Source organism: Apostichopus japonicus, chromosome 16 (assembly GCF_037975245.1).
Source record: "Apostichopus japonicus isolate 1M-3 chromosome 16, ASM3797524v1, whole genome shotgun sequence".
In the NCBI taxonomy this organism is placed as follows: Eukaryota; Metazoa; Echinodermata; class Holothuroidea; order Aspidochirotida; family Stichopodidae; genus Apostichopus; species Apostichopus japonicus.
The window spans coordinates 16,168,865-16,183,426 of record NC_092576.1 but is presented as its reverse complement, the minus strand read 5'-3'; the positions used below and the strand labels follow the sequence as shown (position 1 = coordinate 16,183,426).

Genomic DNA, 14,562 nt, shown 5'->3' with positions numbered 1-14,562 from the left:
CAATAATACGACTCAAAAGTCCTTAGATGTGGTTATCATAACATTCACAATAAAAGATATGTATGAAAAGCAGAACAAAGATATGATGGAAACTCAAATGTGGACCAAAAAACGATGTCCCTACGGATGCCGTTTAGTGACATTTACATAATTTGTGTGTAGTAGGTTCCGTAGCTCTTTTGTGGAAAAACTTTGTAATATGCTTAAAGTTGGTAGTTCATCCATGCTTTAGATTAATGAGAGACATAGATCATCACGTTTTATGAGGAGGGAGGCTATTTTTAAAAATCTGGGTAATAGGTACTGTAACTCTTTTCTTGGAGAAAGCTTGGAATAGGCGGATAAGGAAGAAAGTTTCGAGTTCCTTCCACGCATTAGATAAATGAGGGACCTAGTTCATCACGCTTTGCGAGGATATCTCATATATTAGGTGTAAGAGAAGCGGTGATTGTAAGGAAGGGAAGGGGAGAATGGGGGGGGGGTAAATGATGTTACCAGGGGACCTAATAATTTGTCCTAAATGAGATTTAAAAAATTCATTAATGTAAGTAAATTTCATTACTGCCTGCTCTCGGTGATTTCTTTTAATCCTATAGAGCGGAGTGTGTGAGGTGAAGAAGGGTAGGGCAGGATGGGGGAGGGATGATAAATGACGATGTAACCAGGGGGCTAATAATTCGTTCAATAAGAGATTTGAAAATATATATATATATATATATATATATATATATATATGTAAGTTAATATCATTACTGCCTGCTCCCATTGATTTCTTTCAAACCTAAGTTACGCTTATCGGAAGACTATACGCCGATAATACAAATCTTTAACAAGGAGATGCTTCTAATTTATTAAACTGTGTAACTTTCACTAATCTATTTGGAAAAAAATATGAAAGACTCAGTAAGGATCAATTAAGTAGAACAAGGATCGTTGCGTGCTGCGTGTAACGATGAAGTTTCCTACATTGGAATGGAAGAGTATCAGGGAGTGTAAGATTGAGTGGGAAGTTGAATGACGGTGTAACTGAGAAATTAAAAAAAAATCTTAGTGATAAAATCATTATTGCTTGCCCTTTGCTGATTTAACATTAGAATAAGTGTCTCTAATCATAAGATATTCCTTTAACATACGAGGTTCGGTTGGGGAAGGGGGGGGGTACTAGACGGATTGACGGGGAAGAAGATTGGGAGCCAGTGGCGGAGCTAGGGATATTGGTCAGAGGGGCGAGAAAGGTCTGTACGGGCGCTTTCGACATTATCTAAGCGGAGCGCCACCACAGGTTGGCGCAGAGCGTACAGAAATCTTTTGAGTAAAGATACTCCCTATATCGCCGGAAATGATCCTTTAGGTATAGGTGTCATCGCCAACAAAATGTGACAAATGTCAATAGGTAGATGAGAGCGCAATAAAAAAGTAAATAATCGCGAATAAGTAAAAAGTGTTGAATAGCTGAAAAGGGCGCCAGCTTCCCATTTGAGTCCGCCCCCCTCCCCCCGCCTGACTGTATGGACGCTCCGCCACTGCCTGTTATGACATTAGAAACAAATACTGATATGAGATGAGTGTGGTATATACCTACTGGCGACTGATAACAGTATTATAGTGCATGTTCTAGCCTTTTGACATCGTATGAATCTAGCAGACAACGTACAGGTACCGTCTGGTACCATTATCCGTTTTGAGTGATATTTAGGGGTTCTAGGACAAAATCCCCCGGACAAAATCCCCCCAGACAATATCCCACTGACCCATACAAAGCCTGCCTGCAACAACCAGTGATGGCCCAGGTGTGACAGTCAAGGCATGGGACATTGCACTGGTTAGAGTACCGTTCAGGGGATTGGTCAGGGTACTAGTGAGGATACTGGCGAGTGTAACTGTGAGGGCTCCTGTTAGGGTACCTGTGAGGGTACCGGTCAAGGTACTGGTCATGTGACTGGTCAGGGTACCGGTCATCATACTGGTCACTCTACCAGTCAGGGTTCCACTCAGTGTACTGGTTAGGGTACTGGTCAGGATACTGGTCCGGAGTTCATTGAGGGTAATTGCAAGGCTACCTGTTAGTGTGGCCATGGGATATAGCTCCATGTTGTGACATTTAAGGGACCGGTCAAGGTACTGGTCAAATTACTGTTTATTGTACCAGTACTAGTAAGGGTACGTGTCAGAGTATGTGTCAGGGTGCCTTTCAGGATACCAGTTGGGATACCGGTCGAGGTACCGGCCGGGGTACAGTCCAGGGTACTGGTCAGGGAGGAGCACCGGTGGGGGTAACTGTCAGGCTCACTATTAAGGTACCGGTCGGGGTATGGTCGGAGTACTGGTCCGGGAACCACTGAGAGTACCAATGGAAATACTGGTGAGGGTACCGGATGACGGTACTGTATGACGATACCGGGGACCGGGATGACGCATTTTTGTAAAGAATTGATGGGATTTTTTATAGCTTGGGGAGATTTTGGCTTGGGTGGATTTGTCCTAGGGGGATTTTGTCCAGGGGGATTTTGGCTCTGGGGGATTTTGTCCTAGGGGGACTTTGTCTGGGGGATTTTGTCCTGTCACCCTATTTAAGTATTAGTATTGGACCAAAAACAGTATTAATGTCGGCACAAAACAAACGTTAAAGAAAGCTCAAATGTTGTTTGTCCATCTCTAACATCCCTGGTGGAACCATGGAAATATTTGAAAATTGTCAGCACTGTGGCAAGTCCCCAGACATTTTGATATGTTACCATTATAGTTAACAAATTGGGTAAGCCTGTTCAGGGAATGATGATAAGCAGCCCCTCCACTTTTATGTTTTTGACAAAATACTATACACTCAAAGCCAGATTTTTAAAGCAAAAAAATTATGGCTCAGGAACTAATGGTATACTGGCAGTTTTGAACTAAAATCGACAGTGAATATTACATGAATTTCATCAGAACATAATTTAAGTAATGTATAAATGCATGCGCAGTTGCAACTGTTCACTGTATGTTTATTTTTTTTTCACTCCTCAGAGGAATACTGCTACAAACAGTCAAACAACAAACAATTTTCAATTGATCAGGAATACAACAGAAAGTGTCCCTTTCTGTACACTACTGTACAGTATACTGTGTTGCTGACTCAAAACATAAACAGAGATAGAGGCAGTGAATGTGATTGCTTAAAATTCATCAAAAATTGTTGACGATTTGCTTTTTTAAACTTCTACCCAGAAATCTGGCTTATTACCAAACACATACTGTAGTGGAGATTAGCATGATATTAAAAGACGAGACACAATAAAAATTGTACAATCATATTCAAGCAGTTGATTGTAATTTCAATCCCAGTTTATATTTTCCACAAGATTTATTTCACATAAACCAGGATACTTGCACTATTACATTACCTCAATTTACTGACCTCTCTCATACATGAGAAACATTTTGGGAACTAACTTATACCTCAAGTATTTATCTAGACTTACCAGTATAGGCACATGTATCCAATACCGTAACCAATGCAAATTTCCACAATATCATGGAGTTTCCATGCTTGGAGGGACAAAATTATACACAATACCCCTGGATTGCACAATTTCATACCTATAGTTACAAATGTTGTGGTTTTACAATATGTTTCATTGGGCTGCACTAGGTTTCCATGACATCGGTGCTAGTTGCATGTGCCTTTGCTGTATTCACTCCCCTCAATTTTGAGGGGAAATAATTTAATTTTGTTTAAAGAATAAACTGGTTCTTGGTGTAATAAAAGACCACAAGCTTTCAGTAATTAAGTCAGGCCTAACATTGTAAACTTTTCCCATAGCATAACCCCTGAACCCCACTTGTAGAATTGTGAAACTGTGGTTCAGGAACAATGCGGTGTACCCCTGGAGATTTTGAGGGATAAAAGTTTGAAAGATTTTTATAATAGTAATCTGCTTAACAAATACCCTTAGTCCTGCACAAGTATCTGTGTGGTGGTTGTTGAAAATTACTGTACTATGGCTTGCTGATCTTGCTTGGAATACAAAATTAAAACATCTTAAAACATGAGAAATGCATTTAAGAACAGTTAAAGCAAGGTAAGGCAGCAAAATATCCAGTAACCTCAACACTTAAGCATCAGGACCACTTCAGTTGTATAACAAGTTCCATGTGCTTGACAAGCAGCTGCAAATGTTCCCTAATACTTACAAAAACATGTAGTGCCACAATGTCACCAAACTAAAATATTTCAAGAAGTACATTGCAAAAGAATGAGTCCATTTATACAGTTAAATATGTAGAAGACTTCCCATGAAGACTGGTCTGCATTCTCTTGGTTCTGTCTGCTTGAAGCTTATAATATTAATTTCCTCTATCTTTTATATGGTGTAACAGTGTAACATATCCTGGAACTAGTTAGTTTTCTGTTACTGCTACTACATTACTGTGCCAATCCAACAACTATTCCCAGCAACTTCCTAACTCCATTGAAAGATGTGCTGTGTCCCAGAGGATATACATGAGATGTGTGAATCTACTTCGCGATTTACAGGACATACTTTTGCTTTGCTTGGCATCGGCTTCTATGCAAGCTTTTAATTGATAAGCCCAACAAGGAGCTACTGTATACCACTATGTACAGCATGATGAAAAGCTTGGTTGATGATTGTATTCACCCCACTGTAAACTGTGTGATAATCTTGCCTGGCATTTCTAATTAGAGCATATCCTTTGCTGTATTAGCCTGTAGATCTATCCATCTGTTGGTACAAAAAGAAAAGCTTTCTCTTAAAGATATGCTGATTTGGTCCCAGTTATAGCACGCGCAATATAGCTTGGAATGTTTTGCGATTACCGAATAGACCTCACACTCTACAAATGAAGAAAACAATGAACTGCTTTACAAAACTAAATCTCTTGTAATTCAGCCAATATTTTAATCATCTCACAACCTTTCATATATACTATTTTCACTGTAAATTTCAATTCGTTTATCCATCCCATTGTGGGCCCATTAATTCTTGATTCATCTTGCCTTGTATACAACATTACACATTTTATTTATGCAGCCATGCATTCAATTGGAGCTGAAACAGCTCCCTACCATAGCAAGTGCTTTTAAAAGTTGCAAGTCATTCAAGCTTTACCAATTGTAAAGATTTCAAAATTTAAATATGCATGTACATTTTATGTGGACCTAGCCTGACAATTTGGTGTTGTCTTGCATTGACCTTTAAGATTAAAAACCAGTGAGTGGATATAGCTCTAGTGTAGTTAAATACTATGGAGATAGAGGAAAAGATACCACCACATTAACCAGATCATACAAAAGTTTTCATCCCTTCTGATTGTTTCTTTCTTCATTCCATAACTTTGGAATAAATTACCTCAGATGTTACTCGTATTTGAGATAATAGAGTCCTATGGTATCAAGTTTATGCGATGTCAAACCTACAGAATATTAACTTACTTTTTGATTAATTCAGAAAATATCTTCCATTTTGCTGTCAATGATGCAGTAGGTCACCACATCAGTCTGTCCCAGACGGCATCTGTGCTCTAGCTATGATTGCTGTTGTTCCAACATTGACTTTTTCACTGCATGGCAGCTACATCGTACAGTGTTATTCCCTTGGATAGTGGGCTGTTGTCATTCATCTTGAGATTGAGAATGTTGATCATCAAATTTGTCTGAGAAAACATTAACAGTGCCAATGAAATAAATATCAAATGGTCAGAGTGTAGATGTGCATTATTTCAAGTTTTATTGTACACTTCTCTCCAATATATTTTGGGCCAATACAGAGCTCAGATCTTAAACACTGAATATTGCACATTTAGTCAACTTGGTATTACTTATGGATCTAAATAGACTTAACAAAATGACTTACAGTATATGCAAGGGAGGGGATAGAAGGCTTTATCAAATTTTTGTGTTATATAGATTTTTGGAGGATGGTAACTTTTAATTAGGTGCACTCAGCTTTTGTAATAGTTACATTATGGAAATGTACTGACTCAATAACCTTTTGGATGCATGGCATTGTTATTTTGTACACATTTTGGCTAGTTATAAATAAGACACTTGAAACACAATGCATCACTTGAGAGACTTAGATTAAAGGTATTCTGCATTGGCCCAAATTTGATGCTGGATTTTCTAGTATTATATCCTTTAACTGTTTTTATTGATACCCTCACTGGGATATTCAGACATCTTACAGTACAGTGGTGTCTAGAATGTCTGAGAATATTTTGGAGAGTAAACACTTCCAAGAACTTTTTGAAAAGTTCTAGCAATTATAGAATCTTTTATTCAATACAGGCTACTTGTAAATTACATTGGCATGGTGACTTCAGTCTATAATAATCTAGGCATAGCTACTGTACAGTATAGTAAAGGCTTCATAATTGACGCACCCCCGTAATTGACGCACCTTAAATTATTACTAGCAACGATACAGCAGGCCACCTAAACTTTTTTGCAGCCAAACAGAATTACATATTTCATGAGTTTGAATCCATTTGAGGTATTTGCTGACCAAATTGTGGTATTTTTTAAGCTTTTAACACCCTCCCCCCAGTTTTGCACATTTTTTGGCCATTTGGAAATCTTACACCCTTAAAATACCCAACATTACCTCAATATGAGAACACTACTCTCTGGGACATGACCTGTCAGAGCTTAGAGGCTCAGAGCATAGCAAACAGCATCTAAAGTCAATGGATGTATACCAAGGCCTACACTACAGTTAGCTTATCGACGAATGTGTCAATTTAGGGGTATGAAAGAACTTGACACGGCAGACATTTTGTGGTCAAATTCTGCTCAATTGTACGGTGCATAAGCACAGAACCTTAAATATTTTGAGATTAGAACATTTCTGAGGAACTACACATATGAAAAACACATACAGTTGAGTGATTTGGATTTTTCCTTGATAGATATCATTGATCAAATCCTTAAGTGCGTCAATTATAAGCCCACCATGCTACAGTATCTGGTCATGATTAGGGCAATGTACAGTAACATAATTGTCCAGCAAAATCTAAGGCCATATATGATACATACATGCACAGTAGGCTAAGAAGTTAAGCTGACCTACTTGAAATCTAATTTCTCTAGCAGTTGGTATTAATTTGTAGCTCAAACTACAGACCAGTTTACCCTTGACCCAATGCTAAGGTAGTGTTAGGACTTGGACTATGGCCCTAGGCTACAGCCGAACGTAGGCTAGGCCTTACAAGTTTTAGGCTAGAAGCTAGTCTAGACTATAGTATTGAAATATGGGTATGAACAAATAACGTGAAGCTGTATGCAACAACGTTATAATATCAACGTTATTAATATCACCAAACTTTATTGACTAATCTCATGGACCTTACCTGAAGTTGTTGGTGAGACGTTTTCGTTTTAACGGTACTTTTTTAAGAAAAAGTCAACAAGGAAAGAACCTGGGCACGAAAACCAAACTACCCGGCGAACGACTGACCCGATCTCAAGCCCAGTCCCCTTGCATCGAGAGGAAACAGATACTACACATCATCTTATATTAGCCGAAACTGTTATTGGGTTGCATGCAATGCAGCCGACGGGTATGCTTTAGCGTTAGCCCTGGCGTATACAGTGTACACAGTGTAGAGCGTATACACTGAATACAGGCTACTGCCGCTGTCAAGAAAACTACGGATGCCTGTACGTCAGGTCAACTTATATACCAACTGGGGGATATACTTTGAGAGCAAGACTTAGGTTTACCGTAAGGGTTTGACCAATTGGATTTTTCCTTGCCAAATGACCCAAAAAGTAGGTAGCAACTTATAACGACTGATATGCAGTCCTAGTACCATAAGGTATACTGATGTAAAATTTCAAGTTGATCCAATCATTTCACCTCAGGTAAACCTAAGCACCAACTTGGAGAAGTAAACGTAAATACCAATCCAGTGCTATATATATATATATATATATATATATATATATATATATATATATATATATATATATATATATATATATATATATATATATATATATATATATATATATATATATATATATATATATATATATATATATATATATATATATATATATATATATATATATATATATATATATATATATATATATATATATATATATATATATATATATATATACATACAGACTTGGTATGACTTTCGCCTTTCGTGGAATCCTGATGAATACGATGATTTAGACTACATAGAACTTCCCCTCACTGAAATATGGCGACCGGAATTGATTCTGTATGAAAGGTAAGAGACCATTTGCTTGCTGGTTTTTATTAATTCAATGACTGTGCTTTAACATGCGACATACGTTTCATAATTGGTCAAGCATATATCAAGGAATTAGAAAGGTTTATATCACACGGTGTCTATCCAAATGTAAAAAGCAATGGTAGGTCAAACATAATTCTTCACTGTCATCCTTTGAGGCTTGACTCAAACTCTTTCATTAAAATCAATTCATACTTGTGCCTCTATTCTCTTTGAATTACCCTCGGAGGTTATCAAATACTCGCTGACCACAAATCATAATCCGTAAACATTTTCCGTCCGTCTCTTTTTCGTTTTATTTTCGAACTTGTGAAATCCTCAAAGCCAAGCATAATTGAAACAATTTCAATTCGTGTACTTTCTCCCAATGCCAACAGACAATTACTATGTCATCAAAACGATAAAAAGTTACTTACCAGGAATGAACAAATACACAGTCCACTTTATCACATCGACCCAGTTTCCTTGCAGAGATTGAATTCTTGGATGCTTATATTTTTGTATCATCAATGTGTTGCCTGTTATTGTTGTTTGTTCTCAGACTATCAAAACACAGCGATGTAAGTTTTCAAACAGAGACCGATATTGTAAAAGTTCGTAACACTGGTAAAGTAAAGTGGGTTACCATTGCGTCAACGAGAACGTTTTGCTCGATAAACGTGGATAACTTCCCAAAAGACAAACACACTTGTGACGTTACGTTTACAACTTGGCTGCACCAGGACAATGAGGTAAATTTTGAACTATCGTTTCAAGCGTAATGAACACAGAGAAAGCAATTTAATTGTAAACAATACATAAAATTGATTACTAGTTGACTAAAATAAGGTACGGTTGCATAATTCTGTTAGAAATCATGAATATCGTTTTCTGATTTTGCTTTTGCCTTGAGTACAATTAGTTTTGTTTCATTTGGAACTGTTATTTTTATTTTGCTTCGTGCGGAAGAATATTGATGCAGATATCAATATCAACACTGAAGGATCTGATAACTAGAAACACATCTGTAAAACTTGTCTCTTAACATACTTTTCCGTCGTTGAGATAAAACGTTCCAACGTTTCAACGTTTCGTGAAACTGTTTTGTCCAATAACTCAAAGCATTATCGCTTTTGTACGTTCTAACTGGAGTAGGGGATCAATGTGGTTACACAAACATAATGTGTAGTTCAGTATTGTAGCAATTTTGCTCAGAACGTTGTAAAACGTCAAAGTAAATATCATACTTACTGATTCTTCTTTTTATTCTTCTTTATTATTTCTCTATTCCCTATTCCCCTATCCCTATCCATATTCCTATCGCTATCCCTATCCCTATCCATATCCCTCTCCCAATCCCTATCCCTATCCCTATCCCTATTCCTATCCTTATCCTTATCCCTATCCCTGTTCCCCTATCCCTATCCCTATCCCTATCCCTATCCTTATCCCTATCCCTATCGCTATCCCTATTCCTTTTCCAATTCCTATTCCTATTCTTTTACCCTTTTGCGATACTTTTCTTAAATGTAACTCTGGAATTAAACAAGTTTCTTTGAAGCATCGGACTTATTTTGGTCTTTCACACTTTAACTATACAGCAAAAACTACAAATTTTGGGCAAGATGGATCCATGTGAAATTGAGCATCTTACTTGGCGTTTAACATTTACTGGTCTTGGAGGTAATGACTCCCTCTACAGATGCCACCAATACCTTCAAAACCAATCATATGTTCGGTACATCGCCACTTTGGAAAGACTTGACACAAACTTCGGCATGTACACCTTTGTGATACCAAACATATTTATATCATTGTTGAGTGGGTTTACTATCTGCTTTCCAAGAGGAGACAGCAACGGACCAGCGTTTGGTGTGATGTGCCTTCTGGCTTTAATCATTCAACTTGGGACACTATACCAAGTACTTCCTGATACTGCTTTCTCTAAAGTGGGTAAGTACAGTCCCCCCCCCCCCCCCCCATGCACCGTTAGCGGTTCCACCCTTATATTATATATTAGGGTATTTATATCAGAAATATCCATCCACAAAATTTATTAACACATTTAAAAAAAAAGATTAATATTGCTCAAGTTAGACGTAAAATCCCAATGCTTGAAGCGACTTTGGGATCATGCAATTATTTCTGTGCACTATCACTTGACCACCCCGGAATCTGTCATTCTACGCTGGATTCGAATATACAATTTAATATAATATATGGCTTCAATAAAATGACCACTCTTTAATCAAGTGTGTATATTGGGGTTGAGACATTGTGCTCGTTCATCAACCGATAAAATAAAGAATCTACAATTCTTCCCACCTTTCATCATTGGTAGCACTGACCTGAAACTTGATGAATTAATGCGCAGTATTGTTTGTAACAAGTGGTAACACAGTGAGTGTGCTTACCCGTGCGGAGGTATAGGGTAAAATAAGTTATGTTAGTTAATGTGTTGTGAACACAAATTATATCACGAAGTCCGCTTAAACCCTAAGACCAAGGGACTTGACTGTTGCGTGTTTGTGACGTGATTAACTTTAGACAACATAGGTAATATTGCATTTTGGTCATTACTCGAAAACCAAATAACAAAATATCGAAACCATGGCGCCCTTCAAGGATATATTTTAAGATAACCCTTTGTGGTCATTGAAAGTGTTTTTCTTGTTTCGTTTGTCAAGATATAATTTTGCCGGTATTTCTCTGATTTTTGTCTCTGTTTTTTGACATATTTTGGATTGTCATTTTTTTCTCTCGATATATACATTTTGGTGTCTCAAAAATATTCCTACTAGATAAGAAAATGGTTGATTCAGTGTGTATGTCAAGAAAAACGAGGAGATATAATATATAAACAGATGTGCATAAAGCACATGTTTTAACCTTAAATATTGTGTATGTATTTTTCTATGACTTTTTCAGGTCAATCCATTGCGATTTTAACTATTGCAGTAGCTGTGGTAACGTTTTTTTCTGTAATAAATATGGTCACAGAAGATGACAGTTGCGTTGTCTCCAAAATGACGAACCTCAATCAATTTTACCTCAAGAAGAAGGAGTCCTGGCACAACAGACATAAGAAGAAACAGTATATAGAAATGACTAATTCCAGCCACGACAACGTATCGGAAACCAAAAACACAAATCTTGACATCGAAAGTTCTGAAGATAATCCAAGTTGCTCAAACACTCCTGAACATATACAAATTACTAATCGTAAGGTCTCACCAAAGGCAAATTCCAGCGACGACACCGTATCGGAAACCAAACACACAAATCTTGACAAAGAAAGTTCTGAAGTGATTCCAAGTGGCTCAAACATCCCTGAACCTGTTAAGGTGAAAGACGGAAGTACACGCACTCAAAACGTGATACAAAAGCTGACGTGGTTTAATATCAAGAGAGCTGTAGCCATTGTCTTTTTCTTAGCCATAGGTGGGATCAACGTTTATATGCGTTTAAGTTTGAACAACTAATAACCATTGTACGTACAATTAAGATATACCATATGCACCTGCTAGAAAGTGTGAGAGCTCCAAGGCAACTGAAGACAATCTGTTTTAAAAGAACTAAACTTTCTGAAACATTTGCTTTTTATAATGTAATTAAAAATGAACGAGCCAACAATGTAGCTTTCTGTTGTGTTGTGTATTTGATGAACAAAGAAGTTACACCGCACACTGGATCAAGTAGAACATTTGACCAAGATCTATTATATGTACTAAACTTTTAAATTATTAACAGGTAACACTTCATATGTTTATCGGTTCGAAAATTAATAAAATATGTTACAAAATGAGTAATGATTATTTAAGCAGGAAGGCTTGTATTAAGAATAACCTTGTTTACTTTACAGCCTTTCAACGTAGATTATTATTTTATAAACTACTTGTTATATTTGGTCACATTCTTTTAGATCAATCAAAACGTAAATTGAGAAGTGAAAAGTATCTCATATATGATTTTCTATCAATACTATAATCTCTCCATTTTATAGAACATGAAATATTGGATGCATTGCTTGAAGATATTCCTTTGTAAATATCATTAATATTTGTTAGGTAGTATATGTAGCACTAAATAAAAGAATGCAATCTTATAACTTTAATTTATAGTTTTAAACTATCAAATATATTTCTACATTAGTCTACTAAAGGGACATATCATATGGAAAGCAGAATGACCAAATTGAAAGCTGCCAAATCAAAGAAGACATGGTGCACTGTTGTTGTCTCTACCGACCCATGTGTCAATAACTCATTACGTCTGTCTCACCGTATAAAAAGTATGTTCAATATCTCAAACCTAGGGAACAAAAACAAAATCGACAAGATTCATATTAAAATTAAAGACCAAAATTAAAATTCTAGACATTTATTTCAATAATACCTTTAAACCTCACGAGCCCAACCATATTGACAATGAGTTTAAACACAAGATCTATCGCAGTGTCATTTCAAATCGCAAATTCATCCCAAACCCTTCAACTTTGACTGCCCAAAATAGCCCCTTAACCCTACAGGACTGGAAAACTGCACTAAAAAATTACTTCCTCTTCCTTTCTTTATAGGATTCCCTACATATTGCTCAAAAATATTCTAAAGAACCGTATCGGCAATAATATAATTCCCGTGTTTAACAAACCTATCCGCTCCGTTTACTGTTCGTTTTACCACCCTTTGGAAGTTTCAAGTTAATTTTCTACTTTCCATGCTTATAACGAGTGTTAAGGCATGGTATTCTGCGTTACTACATTGAAAGCTTCTGGGAGTTTACCTTTGTGAAATTTATATAAAAGTATTCCAAGTTGATAATGATATAGGTCAAAGAGAGTAAGTATTATATGCTCTGTAAAGAGAGGTGTAGTATTACATCTTAAATAGGTATTACAAATATTACGAGTAACACGTTTATGTAGTCTATATAAGCTTTCCAGTGTTGTTCTGTTAATACATCCCCACAAAAGGAGACTTTATTTCAATTAAGGAGCACACGTGTGTTATGTAATGTTAAGAATGCACTCTGGGGTAAAATGGTTTTAGTCTATTTATAATGTCATTAGAATTTGAAATTCTATTACAGGTATTATGAACGTGTTCTGTCCAATTTAATTTTTCATCAATTGTTATCACTAAAAAATTCGTGTTTCAATCTGTGGCCCATCGAGTACAACCATTATATTACTCGTGTCATGTCATTCTCATATCCAAAACAAATAAAGATCTTACAAACCCGACTAAGTACCGCCCAATCGTCTCCCATCACTTGATAAGATCTTTGTAAAGTATAATTGATTATCGTGTCAATAAATATCTTGATATAAACAACTTTACTTCAACCATTACCATGTCCGAATACACAGAACCACCTAAATCGCTTGTCTGAGCAAATCCATATTGGCTTTGCTAAAAATACAACACTTCTGCCCTGTTCTTAGTTGCGGAATAAAAACATTTAATAAGGCTTGGTACAATGGAAATCGTTATAAACTGTTAAACTTAAATCTAATCGCAAACATAACTCGATTTCTTTCCTTTTTTTTTAGTAACCGTAAAATTAGGAACTTTTATCAAAATTATTCATGTTACCCCATTCACCTTCATGTCGGAACGATACAAGTTGCAGTTTGTAGCTTTCTACTCTATTTCATACTTGTCAAAAACCTTCATATTCCCATTTACAACTATAGCAATTTCAACCTATTTCAGCCTATAGGCAGACGACCCCGCCATCTGAAACACTGGCTACACCCCTACACATACAGTAAAACATATCCATAAAGTTAATATTCACTTGTAGAATTGGTGCAGCAGATGGCATGTTAAAATCAACCCTGTTGTGTTTAAATAGCAGCACGCAGTTACCCAAATGCACGCCTAAAAAACAATTTGTACTGCTGTATCCCTATTAAATCTACCCATCGTAACACTGATAGAGCAAATTTCCTCGGGGTCAAGTTTAACCATAAACTTTCCTTTAAACCTCACTGCGACAAAAACGCAGCTAAATGCTGGCAATTTTGAATTCACCGTCGCTCGCTTGCTTTAAAATCTGCAAACCCTACCAAAATATTTACTTTTCTAAAATATACCGTAATAGCATACTCTAAAATAAACACTAAACTAAAAACCTCTATATTAAAACCCTCCTTCTAAGCCAAACAATTACCAACTTTCACTACTGTCCTAACAAACCTCAGTTCTCCTCATTTATTTCTTAGAAGGCACTCTCGCTAGCAGCTAGCCTTACCACCCCCCCCCCCCCCTCCTAAACTAGTCTGTTCTTTGTTTTATTTAGTGGTATGACTGT

The 14,562-nt window shown here is 36.7% G+C and overlaps 2 protein-coding genes and 1 long non-coding RNA gene across 7 annotated transcripts in view; 2 read left to right on the top strand and 1 right to left on the bottom strand.

Annotated features, from left to right (window-relative positions):
• LOC139982964 (neuronal acetylcholine receptor subunit alpha-9-like) overlaps positions 1-12,361 on the top strand; it is a 136,710-nt gene extending 124,349 nt beyond the window's left edge. For all 5 annotated transcript variants that reach the window (XM_071996210.1, XM_071996209.1, XM_071996213.1 and 2 more), the window contains 4 exons: positions 8,135-8,244; positions 8,810-8,999; positions 9,849-10,200; positions 11,176-12,361. In XM_071996210.1, the coding sequence (XP_071852311.1) occupies positions 8,135-8,244; positions 8,810-8,999; positions 9,849-10,200; positions 11,176-11,729 (1,206 nt within the window). In that variant the 3' untranslated portion in view covers positions 11,730-12,361. The remainder of the gene's footprint in view (positions 1-8,134; positions 8,245-8,809; positions 9,000-9,848; positions 10,201-11,175) is intronic.
• The window catches only part of LOC139982960 (uncharacterized), a 499,934-nt gene that overhangs the window by 113,646 nt on the left and 371,726 nt on the right, over positions 1-14,562 (top strand). The window lies entirely within an intron of this gene.
• LOC139982970 (uncharacterized) lies at positions 3,303-7,953 on the bottom strand. Its single transcript, XR_011798451.1, has 3 exons — positions 7,351-7,953; positions 5,435-5,655; positions 3,303-4,724 (listed from the first exon to the last, which is right to left on the bottom strand). It is a non-coding gene; the product is annotated as an uncharacterized lncRNA (long non-coding RNA).